The sequence below is a fragment of the Stegodyphus dumicola genome, chromosome 6 (genome assembly GCF_044657685.1).
Source record: "Stegodyphus dumicola isolate Sdum_Otavi_A_Nest chromosome 6, ASM4465768v1".
NCBI classification, from domain to species: domain Eukaryota; kingdom Metazoa; phylum Arthropoda; class Arachnida; order Araneae; family Eresidae; genus Stegodyphus; species Stegodyphus dumicola.
The window spans coordinates 200664148-200678075 of NC_140773.1; the positions used below are offsets into that span (position 1 = coordinate 200664148).

Below are 13928 nucleotides of genomic sequence, written 5' to 3' on the forward strand. Positions count from 1 at the left end.
TAATTCGCTTCCGATAAAGAAGAAAGTGATACAGAGGTTATTGGAAACAAAAAAATTTCGATTGACAAATTAGTCGGTATTCTCGACACAGCAATTATAGGACTTTAACAGCGGAACTTTGCAACTGAAGAAGAAATTATGTCTGTTTATAGAATTAAAGAGAAAGTATTATCACATAAAACGAAGCAACTTAAACAACTTACATTGAAAGAAATGTTTAATAAAGTAAACAAATAAATATTAAGTTTTTTTTTTTTTTTTTTTTTTTTTTTTTTTTTTTGTAAATTTTGATACCTTTTAGATCATAATTGTTCTTTATTTCATAAATTATGGTTTAATATTTTTAATTTTATAATTTCTGCATGCCATCTTACCAGATTTAAACTGATGATCTATGATCCGGAATTGCCGAAGTCCCAACGTGTCCGGATTAACAACTTTTGACTGTATATAGGACTGTTATACATACAGTTGTGTTCCTTGCTTCTATTGCAATCAGCAAAACTGAATGTGTGTGTATATATATATATACACACATGCCTGTTTACCTGGCTTGAAAGTACTTCCCCAGCCTTTATTTTTTGCAATCATTGGTCGTAGTCATGTACTTCTAACCACAGAAGTGTTTTAAATAAAAATTATGTCTTAGCAGTATTAAATTTTAAAAAATTAATATTTGTCAACTAATGAAATCTTAATAATGTCTATGTAGTTAGTCTAACAATATTTAATGTCAGTTTACTGTTGTAAATATCCAATAATATTTAATATCAGTTTATTGTTGTAAATATCTAACAATATTTAGCATCAGTTTATTGTTGTAAATATCTAACAATATTTAGCATCAGTTTATTGTTGCAGCAAAAAAAATATATAATTTAATACACCATAGAAAGAAGTCATGTGGTATCCAAATTAGATTTTTAAAAATTTGGTGACTTAAATGGTATACCATCGCATTAGTAAATATGAATCTAGTAAGTGTTTACTTAGACATTACATGCACTAATGAGATTTCCATAACAATGAATTTACTAATTTTGGTGTAAATGTACAGAAGATACACACATATTATGTACATATAATAAATAAGAATGAGGAAATACCCTCTAGTCTGGATAGCGTATGGTTTTCACAAAAACTGAAGTCGTACTTCACGCTCTTGTTTTAAATATTTACGTTCTGGAAAATTTTAGGCAAATAAAATGTAAAAAATTTATTACATTTTTTATACTCTAAGACAAGATCTCTGAACTTGGTGATCCTACTTATTCGAGAAAATGCTTTTGCAACCCTGAATATATATAAATTAGGAGTATGAATTAAAATATCTGGTGGTGATAAATCATACAAAAAAAAAAAAAAAAAAGGCTTCCATAATATAAGTAAATCTAATTTTACCATGTATTAAATACAAATATTCATATTGTAGTAATATTCATATATTTAGGAGTATGAATTAAAATATCTGGTGGTGATAAATCATACAAAAAAAAAAAAAAAAAAAAGGCTTCCATAATATAAGTAAATCTAATTTTACCATGTATTAAATACAAATATTCATATTAATGGGTTACAGCTGATTGAAAAGTAATTAAGGAGAAATAGAAAGCAATAATATTAAATGGTTTTGCAAAAATTCCTTCTGTTACGGAAAGCATAAAGTCCACAAAAAAAGGTGATCAGATTGTACATTTCGATAATATATATATTTACATTTCAAACATTAATAAAATGGTTCAAAAATAATCTTAAAAATATGTCAATACCCTCTGTATTTTTATTTAACATCAAATTCAAGACAATGTTTATAAGATAGTCAATAAATTATATCTGTAAAAAATAAATAAAATAGAAGTTATTTGTGTGTAATACAGCCTTATTTTACATGATTTATTTGGTTTCTAAATTCTATAATTCATAGAACGTTTGCAGTGAAGTAAATGTCTTTCAAATATTAGTGATGAGATTTTAAATGCTTTATGTGCATTCCTCTTATTTCATGATACATATTTAAGCAATACTCTGACTCAGCTCACACATACTGTAATATTTCTTAGCTGATGGTAACTACAGCAGTTATAACTGACAGTAGGGAATATAAACATTATCTTTTACATAATTCACAAAAGAAAAAAAAAATCATTGGGCATTATGCTGGGAGAAATCTTTGGCGATCTTTAAATAGTGCTAAGTAATGTTGACCAATCCAACAATGTAATAAACCATCATTCAGGTAGATGGTTATCTCACTGTGTCAATAACATGCTGCCCAGATGCGATAGTGGTTAATGATGCTGATTGTCGTACCAAAGGGCCCAATTTCAAATCCCTGAAAAGGCATGAATGTTTGTATTCAACTTGAGTGCCCCTACATAGCAAGGATGCACTCAAAGTACATGGTGAACTGGTCTTGAGAGGCTGGCTCGTACTGCAACCTGGGATGATTTCCTTCAGAACTTAATTCGGGATGGAAACTTGACAGTTAGCAAGGCTCAGCAATACTTAATATGATTACTTGAATGCCAGCCTTGCTTCAACCTGTACTTGTGTCAATAAGGTGCTGACCAAACAGGCTAGTAGTTAGTGATGCTGACTGCCGTTACCAAAGGGCCCAGGTTCGAATCCTGGAGAAGGCATGGATGATTGTAAGCATAGTGTCTGTGTGGTAAGGGATCACTAAACACACAAAGCAAGCTAAAATCATCTCAAGAAGTTGGTGGTAGGGGATGAGGGGCAGGAGACCATCGGAATTCCATTTAGAGTGGAGTTTAGCAATCAGCAAGGCCCCATAATACCTACTTGAATGCAAAGGTGCCAGTCTTGCTTCAACCTGTATGAATAAGGTACAGCCTTATCTTACTTGAAAATGAATTATTTTTTTGATGAAATAGCAATAATTGTGATAAATAGTAAAGTAAACATTTTCACCTCAAACTACTGCAAGAAGCCATCAAAATAAATTACTAGTCCAAGCAATTGATTCAATAAGCTACAGAATAGTCTTAAGTGATAAAAATACTGTACATATTTTTTTTATTAATACTACATATTAAGCTTTTGTGATAAGTTATGTATGGTAGTAAATGAAGAAATCAAGACTAGAATCTCATGCACATTTCATATATTCAGTTTTTTCAATATTTCTAGGGTACTGATAAAATTAAATTTATAATATTTGTCTAAGTTTCTGAAAGTACTGTGAACACAGAGAAAATTTTACAGTATATTAAATGAGGTGCATATATGAATTAAGCAGTTCAAATATTCACTTTTGGAATAATTTATTAATGAAATATTACAGATGATGTAATATATACAATAATATAATTAGATACTAATTATCATGACATATGAAAACTGGCAACACGTTCTGAAGAATAGTCTTGTATATATGCCGAAGAGAGCAGTCACTTGGTGAGGTATTGAGATCAGAGGCACATTTTATTAATCTCTTGAAAGTCATATTTAAACTTCAGTTGTTCCAGCTGAGGTCAAGGATATATGAACTGTTTTACAAAACGAGTACTTCTTAAATGCTTTTCTAGATCCGATTCTGTTTTTACATAAAACTTGCATATAGTTGTTCAGACCTAAAATATAAAGGGTGAAAAAGGAAGTATGTAAATAACTGATAGGAGCAGATAAGTAATAATTAAAGATACCTATAGATGTAATGCATAAAATTAACATAAAAAACACTAAACTCAAATATCATATAATAAAATCAAACTTGCCAATGAAGTAAAGCTACTAATTTTCATTTAATGATTTAAATTTACCTTCTATTTAATAAAGAGTTTGTATATTTTAAAATTAAGGGGGAAAAAAAACTATTTTCATACTATTTCACATGTTTAGCAGCATAAGGATGTTCTTCATGACTGATAGCAAAATTATCACCAATGATCTCAGATTCGATGATTTGTTTTTCTTCGTGAGTTGGTTTAGACAATTTATTAATTTTTTTATTCTTTATTTTCTTTGTACGAAAAAATGACCTCTGGGATAAAATTTTCCTTTTCTTCTCGTGATCCATAGATAAATGGCAACTTTCAGATTGTAATGTCAGAAATTCACTTATATTTTTTAACATTGAATTTACCTCCCCAATGACTTCCCTTTTTCTGTGAGAATTTAAATTACATATTTGTTGTTTAATTTTTTCCAACATCAGCTCTGTCTCACTTATATCTGTTTCAGGATTATGAGATTTTAATGAATTAAATATTCCGGCTGTATTTAACTCATTTGCATTTTTATTTGAAAATGGCAATATATTTTCATTTGAAGATGGCATTTCTACTGTATTATTATTTGAATGTAGTAAATCACTTTTTGAACCAATTTTCCGCACAACCAAATGAATATGTTTGCATATAACATTCCGTATCAAAAAGTCTAAACAAGAACAATTTACAGCATGAATGCATACGTTGCATAAAATACATTTTATGTGACACTCGCAGGTAAAGTCATTAATGCTAACTATATAATTGTGTTCTGATTTTGAACTTTTAACAGAATATAATGATTTATCTTCTATTTCTTTCACAGAATTGAAATTCATATCAAGACTATTCTTATGCCGATTAGAAATACATTTAATTTTATTTGAAATTTTTCCTCTTTCTAATTTTGTCAATCTAGCAATTGCTTTAGTTTTCACATATTCAAAAATTTGGTAAAGACAACTATCTAGGCGGTGATTTACTTTAGCTTTGAGGAAGTTGTATTTAAAATCTCTATGAAATGCTTCAATATGCATATTTGTATTAATGCCTGCATTTAGTCTGTAACAGGCAGCAATTTCTGTCAAACGGTGACTGTACGTACTTAAAAAATATTTGCCAAATAATGATACATTGTCATCTGAATCAAACATACATGATAAATGCTTAAAAATTATCTGAAATTTTCTTTCATCTTTTTCACGAAGTAAAACTATAACAGATTTATACACTTGACATGCAAGTTCCTTATCTTTGATTAATGCTTGTATTTTTACTCGGATTGCTTTTTCTACATGCCATGCACAAAGCAGTTTCTTTGGTCCTGCACCAAAAATGTCTACCCATGCATTGTAGAATGCAGGAGCGTCATCTGACATAAAAATTTTAGGGGTAAAATTTTCCAAAATTTTTCCTTTAATAAGTGAAAAAAAAATCTTTAGCACTGATTTATCTTCTCGATTGCAAATACAAAAGGCTACTGGGAAACCCTCATCATATTCATCTACAACTAATAATGTTATTAAATTAAATTTATATTTATTAGTACCATGTGTTGAATCAACACACACAATACGTTTTCCAAAAGTTTTTAACATTGCTAGCTGAATTGGATGTTGCAAAGCAAAAAAAACATCATCTGTATTTAAATCTTTGAATTTCCCTGTTGCTTCAGTACCTTGAAACTTGTAACCTAGAACAGGGTTACTCATTTCATCATTTGACAACTCATTCAAAAGAAGGGCAACACTAGTTGCATCATTTTCATGCCTTTTAAAATCACAAAGATTCATTGCACTTTGAATATTATATATATCCTGTCTGTTAACTAAATGAAATCTACTAGGCTTAAGAGATGTTAGTAATTTATCTTGAATGCCTTTAAGAATTTCATCAATACTAACTTTTTGTTCCAGTTTTGATGCTATCATTTGTTTTTCATTTTTTGTTAAGTATAACAAACCTATATTTTGTTGGTGACCATAATGTTGTGAGAAAAGCTCAACAGATAAGATTCCATCATTTTTTAAAGTTACTGTCATTGTACAAGTACAAGAGAACCCAATTTTCTTTGACTTTGCATTCATTCTAATATTTTCACTTTTTACAGTGTGGAAACCACTACGGTGACAATAAAAATACTGTTTGTGCTCATTATCAATACACTCTTTTTCACCATTTTTTTTAACAAAATTTATATCTTCTAGAGCTTCATAACTGTTTTTCCAATCCTTAAATTCTTCTACTGTTTGGAATTTCAGAACTTGTTTTGAAAATAAAATGCCATGGCAAATTGTTAAATGTTGACGCAAAGCTTTAGCAAACCGAAAAGACTGTTCACAATTCTGTTCAAAGCAAATGAAGCTTGTTTTTGAAGTACCTAGAGGGAAAAAAAAATGGTTGAAGGAGGGGTAAATATTAATTTTAACCCTTTAACTATGAGTAAAATTATATGCGACCATACCAGCAAATGCAAACATTTGTGAAAATTAAGATTTTGCAAAATTTCTTTATTCATATTACATTTAGCTTTAGAGAGGTTGGAAGTGTAACCAGCAACTTTATTTAAATTCTTAGGAGTCAGATTCAGGAGACGCATTTTATCCCTGACACACATCAGCTTGATGGCTATAAATATATCAGCAGAGAGTTGCGGTCAAACAGAACGCCCTCTCTCACCAAGATTCCCCTCATTTTATAATTCCACCAACTCATACCCCGATGCCCTCATTCTATTTCGCCCTGTTTTTAGCATTATATGAATTTTCATCAGCTATACTTTTAAGTATATTTAAGTTTTGTAATGTAAAAAGAACTCCTCCCCCTACCATCAGAGCTAAAATTGGGTCGGAGCCCACCGGTACTTCTTATTTTTTGTAAAAAATCATAATTCTAGCCGGAGTGCATGGAAGCCCTAAATAAGAAGGCTGCTGCACTTCTTTTATGTAACTGAATAACAATTTCCGTAGAAATTTTATTTCGAAAATTTTAATTTTAGCATTAAAATTATATTAAAAAATCCCTTATTAAATTTAATTTATCTCTTTACATTTAATTTTAATTATTTAATTACTGCAATAAATAATAATTATATAGCAAAATCTGCTCATCCCATGAATTCCGCGGACATGTGTTTTTCTTCCTTTATTGAGGAGCGCATCCCATTTTTTCCCTGTTTAACCATTGAAATAAATTATATACAGTATTAAATGTTTAGTTTACGTTTTGGCAACAGATATTGTTAGTTGTCCACTAAATTACGGCATTTGAAAGGCACGTGGTATTACTGCTCAAACTTCACTTTTTGCCGCTTTTTCTTACAGAAATGGCAGCTAGAAAACGTTCAGCGATTATCTTGATTATTTAATTAGATTATTGAATTATTAATTATATTTATTGATTAGATTAATAATAAGATTTATTGAATCTGGTGCAAAGACTGTGAAGTTGGACTTTGCTTTGAACCCTGTTTTGAACTCTATCATACAGTCAAAAGTAGTTAAGCCGGACTCGTCGGGACTTCAGCGATTCCGGATTATAGATCATCAGTTTAAATCTGGTAAGATGGCATGCAGAAATTATAAAATTAAAAATATGAAACCGTAATTTATGAAATAAAGAACAATTATGATCTAAAGGGTATCAAAATTTACAAAAAAAAAAAAAGCTTAATATTTATTTGTTTACTTTATTAAACATTTCTTTCAATGTAAGTTGTTTAAGTTGCTTCGTTTTTTATGTGATAATACATTCTCTTTAATTCTTTAAACAGACATAATTTCTGTTCAGTTACAAAGTTCCGCTGTTCAAGTTGATTTCGGAATGATTAGAGAATCAAAGGATATGCCTTTATCCATTTTTTGCAGCAATTCATGTTTTTGTTTGATGGACATCGAAACATGCTTTCGCTTTGTAGATTATTTGATAGCTCCAGAATCGGAAATTCTTTTTGACATAATCAAAAGTTCAAGCTTACTCTTATAAAATTGCTCTAACAGTCTGCAAAACATAAGACGGTTCCAATTAGAAGATTAAGTAACAAAATCTGCAACATTAACTGAAATAGATAATTAGATAATTTTAGCTTAGCTTATACCATCCGTTATACATTAAATGTGCATGTGTAAACGTATTATGCATATGCGTATGCGTAAACGTATTATGCGCATGCGTTAATGCATGCGCAGAATGTTTATAGCTTTGAGGTCCGGATTATAGATCATTCCGGATTACAGACTTTTGACTGTATATAGATTTAAAATAGATACATATATATAAAAAACCCACAAATTTTGAAGCGATTTCGGTCCACAAATTGAGCGGTCAGATGGTTAATGAGTTTAAAAGTCATTTTATTTATTTATTTACTCTTGTTCCTCTTTGCTGGAGATCTTCTATAGGGCTTTAGCACTTCTAATTTTAGAAATTAAACCCTGCCCAATGTTCCTTTGCAAAATGTGGAAATAAAATGCATATCCTTTTTATCTTTCAACTTAAGAGCCAAAATTTTTGCATTTTCTTCAGCTTAAATTATTTGACAGCATTTAAGTGTTATAAATTTTGGAAAATGCTTTCGGTTTTTCTTGACTTTTTTTCTTTTAGTTTTCCCCATAATCCAATGCCATTTTCAACCAAATAGGCTGCCAATTTTCGGCTGCTGTACCAATTATCAGTACATAGGGGGTGGTTTTTCTTCCGATAATTTTCTATGAGCTGTGCCTGTGATGCCAAGTGGCAAGCATTATAGTGCCTGCAATGCCAAGTGTTTCATCTTGTGGTATATCTTTGATGCAACCAACGTAAACCAAAATTTTCAAAATAATTCTTGTTTCATAATCACACAACAAAAACAGTTTTAGTCAAAATTGATGTCACTTTGAAGGAATATATTGTTTGAATGATAACCTGCCTTTAATAACACAAAAGACTTATCACTACATATTTTTTGAAATGGTGAAAAATATGTAAAAAATTTGGCATTTAAATTTTGAAACACATCTTGAATTTTCCACGGCCTATGGAGTTTTCTTCTGGTTGTTTATAATTATCCGCAAATTTTTGTGTATCTGTTGCGAGTCATATATTTGCTATAAAAAAAAAACTGTTCATTTCATTGTATTTTTCGACCAGCACTCAGATATGGTACTCTTCTTCACTTGAGGCATCAACAAACTTAATGCTAAAAATGAGTAAGCCCCATCAATCATTGTGTTTACCTACCATTTTGTTTTGAGCCTTGTTACAGCATTCTGGTCTCTTGAACAAAATGCACAATATCTATTGGTTTCATTTGCAATTATTTGTACTAGGCCAGCATCAAAATATTTTGTGAAATAATCGTATTCCTCAGCATCGTCAGCCACATCAAACATATCACTAACTCCCGCACCTACACTGTCAAATTTATATGTTTCCGGTTGAAATTCGTCACAGTATCTTCAATGAAAACTTACATTATCCTGGCCACTACTATCACTGGATTCGATTACATTTTTCATCTATGTCGCTATTTCCTATATTTTCCTCGCCACTTTCAAAATCATTAGATAATAAGCTTCCAGTAGTACTAGTACAATTGATATCTTTGTCATTATTATCTTTAACTGCAAATATTACCTGTTTGTTTGCAGACGTTGATGGTTGATCCATGAGAGTTATATAAAACCACTATTTCTGAAGACAAAAACACACACACAATCTTGATGCAGCAACCTTGTTAGAACATACAAAATCTTGAAAATTTACTATTGGGGTTTACATAGCCCAGCCCCACTTACACGAGGTGTCGATGGATATAAACCAACCAAACTTATTTCAAAAGAATAAAAATGCACATAAATCTCAGAGCAGCAACCTTATTATAGTTCGACGGCCTCATCCATGACCCTGAGGGCAAGCCCACACGTGCCATTCGGATCAAATTATTCTCAAAATAAGGTTGAAGGATTGAGACTTTTCTTTGAGCATATAAATTCTCTCTTTGGAGAAACGACTTTCACACGACCTTTCATGTCACAGCAAGTAATAACTTTTGGATGAGTCTGTGTTTTGGCAGAATGCAGCCATGGTTGTGTTTGATACGGAAGAACTCTAGAACTGTTACAAAATGTATTATTGGACAGAGCCCAGCCATACTTATGCGAGATGTTGATGGACATAAACCACTGGATGCCCTGACAGGATTCCATTTTTTATATTGCTGATGATGCAAAAATGCAAAGAGATAGAATGTTTACATTGTATTATTTATTAAAAATAATCAGAAAGCAAAACAAAATTGACGATTTTTCGGTTACGATCATATAATTAGTTATATATTATGTTATAATTAGCCCTTTTTTTAGTTAAATTGGTATTGATAAATATGAATAATAAATTGGTTGATCTTTACATTACGGTAACTTGGCGATTTTTTGGCGAAAATTTGGCGACCAACTCCCCTACAGCAACCCTCTATTTTTTTTTCCCCGCCGCCATTTTGTCTTCACGAAGTAAAGACGTTTCTTTTCTTCTTATCTACTGAACACTTCTTCCAACAATCTACTAGCCGAATTACACTTATGCTAGAAATTTTATCAAACAAAACTGCTTAATCATGACAAATATTCACTGCAAAATTCGGAAAAAGTGCACAATACCATACACCTTACGCGTTTTTCAAAATAACACATACACATAAACCATGTACACGCCGACTTATTTTTACTTAAAAAAACATCCCAGAATTGCACAAAAATGGCATTGCGCACACTCTTCACTATATCCATGTACACTGCTTTTTTCTCATAAATTCGAAAAATTTCACGAAAATACATGACAATTTTCTCAATCTTTAAACCCGGTAAAAAGAACATATATGAAATTACCTGATCGCGAAAAAGTATTTACCTTTTACAAATATGAACATTTCCATATATAAAATAAATAAAATATCCAAAAACTTTTACCTCTAAATCATCTATTACATTATACACGTCACCAACGAATTCATACATGAAGCATTACAAATATTTAGTATCAAATACTTAAATTATTTCCGTGCACGTTTATTTCAACTTAAACGTAAACCAAATTCCTACAAGCATAAAATTCACAAAATAACTATCATTTCATTAAAATATCACTGAACCATGTACACGTCGACTTATTTTTACTTAAAAAAACATCCCAGAATTGCACAAAAATGGCATTGCGCACACTCTTCACTATATCCATGTACACTGCTTTTATCTCATAAATTAAAAAAAATTTCACGAAAATACATGACAATTTTCTCAATCTTTAAACCCGGTAAAAAGAACATATATGAAATTACATGATCGCGAAAAAGTATTTACCCTTTACAAATATGAACATTTCCACATATAAAATAAATAAAATATCCAAAAACTTTTACCTCTAAATCATCTATTACATTATACACGTCACCAACGAATTCATACATGAAGCATTACAAATATTTATTATCAAATATTTAAATTATTTCCATGCACATTTATTTCAACTTAAACATACACCAAATTCCTACAAGTATAAAATTCACAAAATAACTATCATTTCATTAAAATATAATTAAATTCAAAAACACCACTTAAAATATACATGAGCACATACATTCAATTAATAAAAATTACCTTACAATCCTAATTACTTTAAACTAAATCATTGCTAATAACAATTTTCCCAATAATACCAAATTCCTTTCCACCTTACATTTCCAACAATGCATAAAAATAATTAAAAATACTAACTTACCTAATCTCCTTCAGAATCTTCATTATGTGGCGGATACACTTTTCTTCATTCTCTTTCAGAATCTTTAAAATCATACTTATCTTTCAAAGCAAGATACCAGGTAAAATAAATAACATAATAAAACATGTTTATTTCTCTCTCACACAACCTTAAAAAACATTTCTTACTATCCTTTTCAATACCACTAAATACCCATTTCGAATTCAATTTACTTACGGCCATGGGATCCAAAAATTCACAAACACTATTTCACACAACACAGAATAAAGCCAAATACAAAATTTCCAGATTTTTTCCCGATTTCCCCCCTTTTCCGATTAAAGAACCGTAATTCGTCCATTAATATCACATGACATATCCCATGATCTCTCATTTCCCCCACACAAAATAATGCGTAATCGGAACTCAGTACTGCTCACATTATTACCAAAGTCCCAGGTAGTAACCTTTATCGCCTCCAAAATGTCGCCAAACTACCAGTTACCGTAATGTAAAGATCAAGCAATAAATTATTGTTGTTTTATAATCACTTATTAATGACAAAATGTCACACAAACGCTTTAAAACTGTAAATGTTTATATATAATTGCTGGAATGTGCGGCAGACTAGATAAATTGCTTATATATGACCACCATAGTTAAAGGGTTAAATGGAAAATTTATATTTGTAAAACAAACAAACATATAATGTTTTTAGAATCTAAACAACATTACTTACATGATGGATTTCTTGTAAAATGAATACTCCTTAAATGTCTTCCTAAATTTGATTTTGATGAAAATGCCTTTTCACAGAACTGGCATGTATGAGGAGCCATACCTAAAGTAAAACAGGTAGAAATGACAAAACATGTTAACAAAAAACAGAAGCTACAAGTCAATAAATACAAAACTATAATTTAAGACAACAGGAGACATAAATCTCTATTTATAACTGGTATTCAACACATTAAATTGAAAAATGAAATAAAAACTATCAAAACTTAAAGCCCTGCACACAAACATAATATTCATGACTCATAAGATATCTATTAAATACGTAAAAAAAAATTCTAAGACTGAACAAATTCAAAAACTACATTTCAAAAAGAGAGATCAGAAAATTTCTAAAAATATTAATAAGGTATTTCATATTTAATCTCCCTATACACTATTTTCATAACGTGCCCATTAAAGTAATAAAAAAAAAACAAAGATAAAAAATATATTTTAATATATATATATATTATATATATAGTGCATGGACTTTAAATCTAATAGTAAATTATTTGTACACTTAATTCTTTTAGAGGGCCAATGAATTCAAAATCAGATATATATTTTTAATGGATAAATTTATCCCAAAATGTACAATTTCACAATTTTAATACTTCTAATATAAAAAATTAAAGACAATTTTTCATATATAAAAATAAAATAGTTTGATTATAAATAAAGTAATTACTGATCTAAATGCAACTTAAATCCAAAAATTTGCAGATGTAATCCTCATTCATAAATTTTATCAAACACATCCTTAAATTAAAATATTAAACATCTGAAATTTATCTAAATTAACCAATTTAGGTTCATAATCACTGAGCATACATCAAAAGACCCAAGCATACATACTCAATAAGCATACATCAACATATACGAGTACATTGACACAATAAAGTGTGTATTTAAAAATTAAATGAGCTTACATAAAACAAAATTCATCTACCTAGATTTACAACTATCAGAAAACAGCTACAATTGTTGACGAAAAACAGTGTACAGATTTATTCTTTATCAACCTTAGGTCGAAAACAATTGCAAACATCAATAAAAAGAAATTGAAAGCAAATGCATAAATTTACCATAAACAGAAGAAATTAAGTAAACGTACTGCCTTTTTCAATAAAATGTGTTGAGATAATCTTCAATTACCCCTGGAAGATTTCACAGATAGCCTTTTTCAAAATCGAACCTCCGTATTTTCTGGCGGGAAAATGAAACTCCTTTGGCGCAATCTATGGCGAAATTTCAGACAGGGGGAAGGCAAGGATCAAGTCTGTTATTAATGTGACCGCAACGTTATTACCCACGCAAAGCCATGAAGGGCTTTTCTCCCACCTCAACTCAGCATAAGTGTCGCCACAATTTTTGGGAAAAGTGTTTAATTTCTCCCAAAATCCAATGCAAAAGTTCCCATCATCCAATACAGAAAAGTCTGAAACTCATTCAGTCTGAAACTCAAATTCACTATATGTTCTTAGTAGTAAAGAAATAAAATTTAAATTTGTCTTTCTTTTATTTAATTCAAATGCTTGAGTGTATAATATCTGCATGTTCCAGCAAGCATACAACCTTTTAATTAAATATTATTCACCATATTTAATTAAAAAGTCTTTATTACGTTTTTCTCCCAGTATGCATCTCTCCCATGAAATGAAGCATACGCTCTCTTACTGAAAGTTA

The 13928-nt window shown here is 30.1% G+C and overlaps 1 protein-coding gene and 1 long non-coding RNA gene across 4 annotated transcripts; both read right to left on the reverse strand.

Annotated features, from left to right (window-relative positions):
• Nucleotides 1–3267: 3267 nt before the first annotated feature.
• Nucleotides 3268–13560, reverse strand: LOC146996933 (uncharacterized). 3 transcript variants are annotated; one of them, XR_015041809.1, is made up of 3 exons: nt 13328–13560; nt 12205–12306; nt 3268–3593 (listed from the first exon to the last, which is right to left on the reverse strand). It is a non-coding gene; the product is annotated as an uncharacterized LOC146996933 (long non-coding RNA). The 3 variants fall into 3 exon arrangements; XR_015041808.1 differs by having other exon boundaries at nt 13357–13558; XR_015041807.1 differs by lacking the exon at nt 13328–13560 and adding an exon at nt 13172–13202.
• LOC146996934 (uncharacterized) lies at nt 3602–11955 on the reverse strand. Its single transcript, XM_085819338.1, has one exon. It carries the CDS (start codon nt 5816–5818, stop codon nt 3845–3847), a length of 1974 nt encoding a protein of 657 aa, XP_085675464.1. The 5' UTR covers nt 5819–11955; the 3' UTR covers nt 3602–3844.
• Nucleotides 13561–13928: the final 368 nt, after the last annotated feature.

What these genes read in the sequence shown, in the direction of transcription:
- LOC146996934 (XM_085819338.1), bottom strand. Translation starts at nt 5,818, where the DNA reads ATGAATGCAAAGTCAAAGAAAATTGGGTTCTCTTGTACTTGTACAATG.